Source organism: Colossoma macropomum, unplaced genomic scaffold (genome assembly GCF_904425465.1).
Source record: "Colossoma macropomum unplaced genomic scaffold, Colossoma_macropomum, whole genome shotgun sequence".
NCBI classification, from domain to species: Eukaryota; Metazoa; Chordata; class Actinopteri; order Characiformes; family Serrasalmidae; genus Colossoma; species Colossoma macropomum.
Genome location: NW_023494789.1, coordinates 25,636,198 through 25,647,308, shown reverse-complemented (window position 1 = coordinate 25,647,308; position 11,111 = coordinate 25,636,198). Strand labels below are relative to the sequence as shown.

Here is an 11,111-nt window from a genome sequence, read left to right as displayed (position 1 = left end):
AGCGCCCGGAGTTCTGCTTAAAGCGGGGATTCACTCGGTAAACGCAGTCGGATTTTAGCGGTTTATGTCAGAAACTGAACGCCCCCCTGCGGAGCGCTCACAAACAGCTCCAGCATCACGACTTTCACTCACAGTCCTGAACTGTTTGACACTGTTTGGAGCCGCTGAGGGACATTTTAAATACCCGGGACGACGAGAAAGAGCACAAAACGCTTCTTTAAAACGACTTTTATTCAGTGAAGCTTAAAAGGAGTGAAAAGGCAGTCAAAAATCGAGGTGGGTTAATAACTCGAGCCCATACGAGTTATTAACCCTTACATGTCCACATGAGAGATTTCTTAGACCCATATGTTCTGTGAGGCTGCCAGAGTACAAATATGATGAACTTTAAAAGTCTATTAAACTATATGACTAAAAAATGAGTTTTTCACTTAGGTTATAATAGTAAATTTAGTCTTTAAGCCATTTGAGACGACTGAACAAAACAAAACAACAGAAAATAGAAATTTGATTGTAAAGTGAAAATGAAAATGTCATAATAAAAAACTCAGATGGGGTACTGCTAGATATTCATCTACTGTATAACTACATAAAGTCTCATTACTTATCAGAACAAGTTCAATTTTAAACTAAATTTACTTGTTGGACATGAATGGACTGATTATTTCACAAAGTTAACATGGTACACGAAAAATGAATAAAAGTAAAGAAAGAACCAGTGTCATAAATAAGCTTATAAAAAGTCCTGCTGCTTCCATCATCATCGCAAATATTGTAAGTGGCTCCCCCTAGTGTCAGCCCAAAGCTCTTACAGTTCTCCTTCAGCTAGCCAATGGTGAACTCCATCTCGTCCTCGTCTTCTTCGTCCTCCTCGTTGTCCCACTTCTCTGCCTCTTTTTCTGCTCTTTCCCTCTCACTGGCCTGAATGTAATTGTCCTCAATGAAGCCATCGTCGTCCTCCTCCATCTCACCCCCTTCGTCTGAGCCTGAATGTGTGCCCCTCCCTGAGTGGGCCTGGCTGGAGAAGCCCACCTCAAAGCTAGAAGGATCGCAGTGACTGGATGTGTCAGTTTCACTCAGCCTCGAATGCCTGTAACTGGCCAAGTACCTGTGCAAGATTTTACACTTTGCACCAACAGCGATGAGGATGGAGATGACGATGGCTGTGACCAAAATGGCGACTAGGAGCTTCCAGCTGCCTGAAGCACTTTTCAGACCATTGTCAGTGTCTGTAAGGAGATAGTAGCACAAGTTAATGAAAAACTCGCTACTCTGGTTCTTCTCAGAACAAATGAGTAAGTTAGCATCTAACTAGTGATGAGTTTCTAAAATATTGGTATTTTGCTGTTTTCATAGCTTTTTTTATGGTGATAGCGAAGCCTGTTTTCACCACTAGAAAAAAATAAGCCATTTACTAAGTTACAATAACAAGAAAGTCTCATACTAGTCTTATTATCCTATTAAAGATAGTGTATCTCATAATAATGGAATACTATCCCATAAATGTGAGTCTTAATTGTGAGATATGAGTTTTTTTCCAAGTGGCTTTTTTGTTCATTTTACCAGACAGATTCTAAATGAGTATGAACACAAACATAAACGACATACACAAAAAAAAATAACCAACCGTTTTTGTTGGTTGTGTTTGCATCAGTGGTGACCACCAAGGTCTCTGCCAGCAGTTTACGATGGAAGTGACTCTCAGTGATTATGCTAAGAGCATTTCCTATGTCAAAAGAAGGGAAAGAATGGTGACCTTTAATATTGGTAAAAATGTCTTCCTTAATTTAATTGTGGTTATCTAAAATTCTGATGGAAGAACGCAGGGCCCGGGCCATTGGGATGTAAAAGGTCAAATTCTTGATCCTGGCTCACTATTGATTATTCTGAGACGTTTATCAAACTGGTCCGAACAATAAGTGCTAATGTAGGATCAAGTTGTGACCTTTTACATCCTAATTAATACAATTATGTGGATTAAAAAACATGAGGGCACTCTGATTAAACATATGGCCACCCTGAGATAATCAGGATTACTCTTAGATGTTTGATAAATGTGACCAAGGTCGACACTTCTTAAAAAAAAATCAGTTAAAACATACACTAATCAAGACATAGATGAAGACAAAATATGTTTATACACACCATTAGACTGTCTTTCCTCAGCCGTCTGCTTATAAACTCTTCTTCTCTCAATCGTTTTGAATCTGTTCTTTGACTGAAGATTACTGCTGATATCCACAAACTCAGTCCATATAGCCGACAGGGGAGTTTGCAGATAATTATTCCTCAGATAAAGCTTTTGTAACCTGGGGAAGCTCAACAGGGCATGAGCCTCTATTGCAGCCAGTTTGCATCCACTGAGGTCCAGTACTTGCAGAGATAAGAGAGGGGAGAAGTGCTGCTTCCCCAGCAGGGGGAGGTAGTTTCCTGATAGATTGAGTGAGATCAAATGGTCAAAGTGCTGCAGCTCTTTCAGGCCATTAGAACGGGCGAGGTCTAAGTGATTCTCCGATAGATCCAGCTTGGTCACGTTTGGCCATATCTGTTCTGGTACTGATGTCAGGTTTCGTCTGCTGCAGTCAAATGTAGCCTGAGAAATGAAAGTGTTTTGACAGAAAACTGGTTATAGGTTTCCGTCTCACAAATACAAGAGGTTCTGTGAAAACTGCTGTTGTACAATTAAGTGATGTATCACAGAATAGTATGTGAAATAGTATATGATAGTACAGTCATATGCAAACGTTTGAACATCTTCAGTCAAATGACATGTTTCTGTTGATTTTCTAAGTGAAAATAAGTTAACATTCTCTAGAGTGAATACACTTAAATATGGATCTGCAGGCTTTAGTGCACATATTCTATTTATTTGCTGGGTCTTAGCTTTTGCACAGGCCACATTATATGTTTTATTTTTTCCCAGTGTCTTAAATTCAGCAAACAGTAATTGTACATTAAAATGTTTGTTATCCATACAGGATGTGTTAACTTACTTTCACTAGAGTTAAGTAGAGATAGACCGATCAGTGTTTTGGGGGCCGGATCGCCTTTCAACACGATAGTCGCTACTGATCGAAGGCGGGTCTGGACGCCACATTTGAAGGCGCAGAAACGACTCTCAACAGCAAAACAAATACACCCCTCCCTTCAGTGCTCCTTCAGAAGGTCTGCCCCCAAGCTCGTATAAGCGCACTTCCGAGGCGAACGATATTTTTCATCTTAACGGCCATAAAACCCTTTATAAACGTCGGACAGACAAATGCCATGATATAACGTTAGAGCGAACAACAGAAGAAGTAACGTAGCTAACCGACGTTAGCTAGTTAGGTTGTGGGTTAGCAAACTGTCACAACAGTTGCTGCTGCGAACCACAACCACATTAACAAATAGGACAAAACAGCACTGACCCTACTGATTTTGTGACACAGCAAAAATAAGTTACTGTTATCAACCTATCACCCAGAAACAGCGCAACTGTTCGTCTTTGATCCCTTTTCATGCCTTCAATTCTTTCGACAGCAGAGTTCAGCTTCTTTTTTTCCAGCTTCTTGGTCGAATTTTCCGGTTCCACCTTAAATGGTGCAGCAGCATCATTCTGGTGCCTCACGGTAGCGTTACCATTGAAATAACCGGAGCCCACACAACTGGCACAGCCAACACGAAAAAACAGTCCTCCTGCTTCACGGGTGGGTTTTAAAATGTACTGAAAATGTTAAATGGCTGACACACGATTACTTTTGTAGTTCAGCGTTTTATTTTTATTTCAGTCCCTGTCAAAGCCGTAGGTCATAAAGCTAGTGCAGTGTAAGCTAAGCTAACATTAGCGCTCGGATGCTAACGTGCTAACAGAGACGAATCCTCAAAGCTTGGAGGACAAACCGCGTGAATTACAGCTCTGCATGTTCGCACAGTTTACAGCGAAATAGAAGCCTAATATGTAAAATACTTCAGAAATGTTTTTTTATTGGTGAAATAGATATGATGAGGCTGAGGTTGGCCTCCTATTCACCAGCTTCTTGTTTGAATTTTCTATTCAAACAAGTTTGTTTGAATTTTGGCGCCTCAGGTGAAATATGCCTGATATGTTTTACGTCACTGATCAGCTGCCAGTTAGGTTAAGTTCATGTTAGAGAAATATCGGCTCATCGCATATTTTGGCTGAAAATCGACCGATACCGATACTTAGCCGATCGATCCCTCCAGCTCTGCCGGTTACTATTTACACAGAACGTGTGAGACAAGTTATCAGTTGGTCATTATACTGTTTGAAATTGTAGTAATTTCAAAGGGCCCATATCCTACATTTTTTTTTTAGCTTTTTGTGTGTTTTTTGTGCTAAAGACAGTCATAATTAAGTTTTGCATCACCATTTCAACCTTTCTTTATCCTTATAAATAAACATGATGTTTTGGTGACCATGCCTTTGATGTATGTAAGAGCTCTGTTCTGACTGGCCGCTCTATATTGTGCCTCATTCAAAAAGCAGTCTGGGCTGAAACTCTCCTTATAATTTCAATGTGAATGGGTGGGACTAAACTATAATAGGCTGAGTATGTGGATATAAAAAAGGCATGGAATTATATAGGTCCTTTAAGTTCACACTTTGACTATTTTACATATCCAAACTGAGTTGACCTATTATAGTCTGCCACTGCACAACAAAGAACATAAATTCTATATTTGATCATTTGTATAAACAATAACCACTAACATGTTCAAGTCAGATGCCTGTCGTCAAAAACAGGAAATGAGTGCCTACAAACAGGATGTTCCCAGTGCAGTCACACTTTCTGTGGCTCAAGAAAAAAAAGGACGAGAGTGTTTCTCACTCACCTTCTCTCTGTTGACCGCACAAGAGCCCACAGTTAGGAGTGTTTGGCTTAAACCTGAGGCCCAGAGAGTGCCGAACACACACAGAGTGTGAGTTACTGACCACATGCTCGACTGTATCCTGCACAAATAAGAGAGAAGTTTTACTGAGTGCCTGATCTCATTGAAGTGAGATCAAAACTGTGGTTGCCCACTTCAACTGACAGCAGTTTAGGAGATACTTTATCACCACTATAAACATAGCTGTAAATCTGAGCTAAGACTTTTTGTTAACACTTCACTGAACCTTGCTATGTAAAATTGACTTAACCATGTCATAAACATATCACGGCAGATGCCGTATGCTCTCCTGAACAGTTCACTGAAGAAACAGTCATGTTGCGGTTACCGGTAATAGTGATCACAGCTGTCATAATGTTTGATGTTATGACAACTTATGTCATATGCTAATTTTTGCTAAGTCTAGACTAGAAAGCCATCATAATGTCAAACATTAAAACATCTTTCATGACAGTTATTGGTAATGGAAACAGAACAGTGTTATATTACATCTCATGACAGCATATGACATCTGCCATGGCAATTTCATGGCATAGTTATGTCCATGTTATATAGCAGGCTTCAGGTAAAGTGTCATCAACTAGTTAGCTAGTTATGTAGTTTGCTATGTCACAGAAAACGTGCAGCATTCGGATCTGCAAGCAGGTTGACAGTGGTGGTGACAACCAGTGAGGCCGGAAGGACAGTCAGCTGCTATATGAGTCTTCTTCTGTTTACAGCTTTAATTATACAAAATCCAACTAGTGTTTCTTCACAGTGGTGGTGATATGAAGCAAGTGTTGTCTAAACACAAACATAGACATTTTCTTTACTATCAGTGAACCTACACATATAGATTTGTATTTTTTATAGTTGATAAAAAAACTAAAAGATACTTGCTTTGCCATGTTACAGTGATTTATAATGAAGCCAGTTTAATTGATAAACGAGGTTTGCTAGCATGTTTCCAGAACAGTTTTCCTCCTTGAAGTCAACAGTTACATAGTAACTGCGTTAACCATACATACTCTTCCCAGGAATAAACTATAAAAAGGCATTCGAAGTCTTAGTGTAGTGTGGGAGAAACCTACAAATGGCATGTAAGTGCTTTGAGTGTGTAAATGCATGTATATGCTCTTTACAGAAGTGTGTGTGTGTTTCATGTTTATCAAAATCTTGTCTTGGCAGCAGCCATTGTTCACAGAGACGTCTGCTGTGTTATTAGAGCACTTCCTCTCTGCTTCTCGCGCTATTCATTTCAGCATCTTGGCTGTAAACACTCGTCAGGAGCTCCCTTTTATCTCTTCCTGTCTTGAGATACCCTCTGCACAACAAGGGCTCAGGGTCCAAAACCCTACTAAGTATGACCACTTGTGGCTGTGTGGGAATTTTGGAGATACAAAGTTTTGCTCCAGTAGCGATGATATTTGGTCTACATATTGTCTCTGTTGTACAAAAACTTTGCCAAAACAGTAGCCTTTTAGGAGAAGGAAATTGCTCTTAATTTTGAATTTACATAATGTCAATTTTTTTCCATTTATCATGAAACATTCACATATTGTGAAAGTAGGTGTCACAAATAGTGTTTTCTCAAGAGGTTTTGATATTACTTCAGTGCAAGTATGAGTACTGTGTCAAAGCCTTAATCAATTAAAAGTGTAAGTATGGAGACAAATATGTACTTGAGTGAAGTCAAAAAGTACCTACATTTAAAGGGCCTATATCATGGAAAAACACTTTTCTCCTCACTTTTTTCCTCCGAAAAAACTCAAAATGGTAACTTTACAGGAGAAGGAAAAACATTCTTAACTTGTAATGGAAGACAGAGTAACAAGATTTTTTTCTGAGTAATTTTAGATCACTTCTGTTGGTTCAAATTATGCTTAAAACAATAAAAAACACTGAAAATGGAGACAGCAAAAAAGGTTTTTAATGTAGTATGTAAACATTGTTAAAATTTCGAAATGTACTGTTCACTATCCAGTCCATGTATGGATATATTATTGTTTTTGTGAAGTCGAAAAAGCCAGTTCATTGACACATATCTGCCCATTCAGTTTACAGCAGTTGTCTCTGCCCATTCACGTTGAAGTTATAAGGGGTGTTTCAGCCCAAGTGCTTTTTATAAAGCATAATACAGGGCAGCCAATCAGACCAGAGGCCATTTGCATGTGTCAGCACAGTTACAAAAACAGGCTGGTCAATTCTGCTCTTTTTCGTACACAATAAATTTTGAATATGGGCCCCTTTAAATACACTCAAGTATATAAAAGTAAAAAGTAAGTGTTGTTTAAAGAACTTTAATCTTTGCCATAAGCTGAGAATAGTCTACGTAACCCAGGCTACCAAGTCCACCTGGTCTTCACCGTTCTAACAAACTCTGTGTGTAGTGTAGCAAATAATAGGCAGCTCTGGTCTTCGCCCAAAGATATTAGCATGTGAACCATTTTATTTCAAATGTAGTAAGTAAAAAGTACACTGTTAGAAATAAAGGTACTGTGCAGATACATTTTCATTGATCAAAGAACAAACAGTGTAAATGTTCCCTCAAAGGTACAACAGTGGTTTTAAGGTCTAATTGTATACCTTAAATAGGTTTTTTTCCAGGTGAAAAGTACGTATTTGAACCTTCCATAACCTCATGTTTTAAAACAGAACAATAAAATAAAAAGCCTTGAGGTGAGACAGGATGTATGGAGTCAATACAACTTAGAAAATTTAATTTCAGTGGATTATGGTACAATTATGTTCCCTGACTAAAGGTACTGAGATGTACCCTTGAGGTTACTACCCCAGTGGCAAGAAAGGTCCTGCCCCAATGACAGTTTCATACATTTATTTCTGAGAGTGTATGTTTTGTTTATGTAAGTATACAAGTATTGAATTTCAAAAAAGTACAAGTAAAAGTACAAGCATTCAATTTCAATAATACTCAAGTAAAAAAAACCTTCAGAATATTACTTAAAGGGCAGTTCCAGCATTGTATCAAAGTTTCTATTTAATTAAATAGTTAAGATGTAAATAAAATCATTCTGAGTGGTTTAAAGTGAAATGCTTTAAGTCAGAATTATTCACTAGAACCACATATTTGAAGTTATTATTAAAATAATTGTAAATATGTTGTCTGATGGCTGTGAACTACTGTAGTTTTATGATGAGGTTTTGGCCTAAAATGTATTTTTAAGAGAGGCACATGCAGGGTGTTATAATAGTATAGTATAATATAGTAAGCAAAATAGTTAGACACGCGTAGGTTCACTGAATGTTTTGGATAGTAAATAACCTGGCTATGTTTGCATTGTAGACATTGCAACCCCTGAATCCTATCAAAACCACTATGAAGAAATTTGAGTCCGTAAGTTTCTCTACAGTTAACCGTTTCACATCAAAGCACAACTGAATTGAACACTTGAATTATGCAGAAATGTAAAAAAATTGATGAAATTCCCCTTTAAGTATAGCAACAAAGTACAATTGCTTAAGCTTTTTTCACCCCTGTGTATTTGTGTGTCTTAGGGAGATGGAAACAGTTTCATAATAGAATGTTTATGGCAGAAATGCATTTTTCAATCCATGAGCAGGAAGAATGAAACATAATGGGTTGGATCCCTGTTTGACATGTTCTTGCACACCATAGTTTAATTCTTTATTTCTATTTCATCGTAACTGTAACTCACTGTATTATCTGTTGCACTGTTTACAGGAGAAAACTGGCAGTACCTTCCCTACACACACCTCGCCTTTCATATACACAGAACAAGTCCTTCACTTGACCTCCTCCACAGCAGCACCATTGTAAGTAAATTCACCCTTCCCCCACACCTTCTCCAGTCTTCCTTTACTCCTTTCTGAGTCAGTACTCATTGTATTGTCTCGAGGACTTTGCATTGTCATTGTTACTTTTTTAAATAGTTGAAAGTCTGATCTCCTAAACAGCTGTTGATATTGGTTCATAAAACAGCCAGGTTTCCTCGCTAAGTTGTATACATCACACATGCAAGCAATGGGAAATGCACAGTTAACGTCTTAGTTGTGTTTATTTCTAAGCAACCATGCAGGTGAAGTATGATTTTGAGGCCTACCTTTCTCCACCTTGGCGGTGTGCTGCCTGTTATATAAATGCGAAACAAAATAGAGTCCAGCCTACCTAGTAAGTGTTCGTCTTGTTGTGGTTGAACACAACATAAAGAGCCATAGGGGTTATTTGAGCACAATGTGTTTGTACTTAACACATAACACAAGTGAAGAGAGAGACACATGATGCTGCCCATTTAGTTCATATCAGCAGTCTCTTCAAGCCACATTTGTGCAGTTTATTGCAATGCCGTTGATATTGTCATAGGTTTGAACAGGAAACTTGATCTTCACTAATCATGTGGCTCATACAGGTTTTTATCATAATTTCATCCTTGTTTTTTGTAATAGAATAGAATGTAATAGAGTTAGATTATTATGTTAGTCATCATCATTTTGGCTTTCCTTTGAAGTTACGTAATTAACATACAAAGTTTACCGTGTATACATATATATGATCCCATCAGAGTAGCGTACAGTGGATAAATGATTGTAGGCTTCTGTAAATAGTGATGTGACACCAAGCAGATGACTTGTACTGAAACTCACCTACCTGAGCTTTGGCTCTGCTGTTCCTCTAAATATAGCGAAGTAGTGGTTTGCTTTCTTCAGTCGTCACATTTTAGCATTGTGTTAGACATTTCCATAGGAAGAAAATGGAGGCATGTTGTGCAAAGGTTGTGCGAGGTGTGCCTTTAACTTATCACCTGAGGAAGAAGTTAATGAGTAACTCAATAACAGCATGCAGCTTTGCATGGGCTTCCTGAGAGTCATAAGAATCAGTCATACATTGGACACTGTAATTAACCCTCATGTTGTATGTAAATCTAAATCTGCATTCAGTTTACTTTCTAAATGATGGACTAACCCCTTAAACTGCTGGCTTATTATTCAGTTATTAGCTTCTAACTTCTAGACTTGGTTTGATCTCTGCTTTGTGTTGTCTTGCCTTGTCACAGAGTCCACTAATGCTACTCTTATGTTATTCAGGATTAATTAAATTAGGGTGACCAATTGTCCCTGTTTTTAACTGTGAATTAAAAACACACCGTAAAGCCCTAGGAGAGTCCTGGCAGCAGAGCGGACGGGCAGACTTCTAACATTGTGCTTGTTTTGGCCAACAGAAGGGCCTGCTTCCTGCTATCTACTAACCACTTCTATCACTTGCTCACCTAGTTTTAGAGAATACTGCTGTGTAAAACTCGACCAGAAGCTAGCAAGTGTCAAGTGAGTCCACAACATCACCACAGACATCTTTTCAAGACACAATGTAATGCAGGGATTAAAAGCACCGCTGGGTGACTTGAATCATACTATCAGGTTATAGGTAGGTTGATTAGGTATCTGGATTGTATAGGTATACAATCTACTTGAATGTAGGCTACCATGCAATCTACACAAAGTGCAGTTTTTTAAACTGCATCAGTTTGCACTTTCCAGAACTTGAGCTAGCCCGGGGTGTGTTTAGGGTCAAGCGACCTTGGGTTTGAGAAGGCACTGTAGAAGTCGAACTTTATTATTATTATTATTATTATTATTAATAATATTATTATTATTATGGTCTGGCTATTGGACTATAGCCACGGGTCTCTTTTTAATGCCAAAATATTTAATATAAATATGAATTATGAGCTCATACAACCACTGTAAGTTTTGTGGTGAACATATACCTGCCTCATCCCTGCCTAAGCCGTTGGACTTAGTGACTTTTGAGACCCTTTTTACTGAGCAACTTTATTTCTAAAAAGCGATGAGTGACAAATCTTGTGAGTGGAAAAATAAGAAATATAAATCTTTTATAGGACTATTGGAATTTATTCCCATGTGTGCTGACCATATTCTTTATTGAGTGTTCCATAGTTTACCATAGCTTCACTCACCATGGAAGGCTACTGTATGATTTTCTGACACGGTTTACAAAGTTAATTAGGTAGTACCCAATTTTGTCAGTCGGCATTCACCATAGTTTATTACAGCACAACAGTTACCATGATCAAAATACATGAAACCGGAAATGTCCCCCTTTTTTATTTCATGGATAAAAATGTTGGATATTTTAATGACATATTGACCATCAAACTGCAAATGCCCCATGTTTTCATTTCAGAGATCTGGTCACCTTAAGTTTAATGATTACACAGTATGTTGCTTATGAACCAGTTTAATGA

The 11,111-nt window shown here is 38.2% G+C and overlaps 1 protein-coding gene across 2 annotated transcripts; it reads right to left on the bottom strand.

Moving 5' to 3' along the window:
- Window positions 1-212: 212 nt before the first annotated feature.
- On the bottom strand, window positions 213-9,641 carry cunh1orf210 (chromosome unknown C1orf210 homolog). Of its 2 annotated transcripts, none has more exons than XM_036570659.1 (5): window positions 9,493-9,641; window positions 4,834-4,951; window positions 2,146-2,593; window positions 1,628-1,726; window positions 213-1,229 (listed from the first exon to the last, which is right to left on the bottom strand). In XM_036570659.1, exons 2-5 carry the CDS (start codon window positions 4,936-4,938, stop codon window positions 826-828), a joined length of 1,056 nt encoding a protein of 351 aa, XP_036426552.1. In that variant the 5' UTR covers window positions 4,939-4,951; window positions 9,493-9,641; the 3' UTR covers window positions 213-825. The 2 variants fall into 2 exon arrangements, with proteins under 2 accessions (XP_036426552.1, XP_036426551.1); XM_036570658.1 differs by having other exon boundaries at window positions 9,497-9,641.
- Between the last annotated feature and the right edge of the window lie 1,470 nt (window positions 9,642-11,111).

What these genes read in the sequence shown, in the direction of transcription:
- cunh1orf210 (XM_036570659.1), bottom strand. Translation starts at nt 4,938, where the DNA reads ATGTGGTCAGTAACTCACACTCTGTGTGTGTTCGGCACTCTCTGGGCC. An exon ending in GTGCGGTCAACAGAGAGAAG is followed by an intron (nt 2,594 to 4,833) that starts GTGAGTGAGAAA and finishes TTCATTTCTCAG; the next exon opens with GCTACATTTGACTGCAGCAG. An exon ending in TGAGGAAAGACAGTCTAATG is followed by an intron (nt 1,727 to 2,145) that starts GTGTGTATAAAC and finishes CTTTTGACATAG; the next exon opens with GAAATGCTCTTAGCATAATC.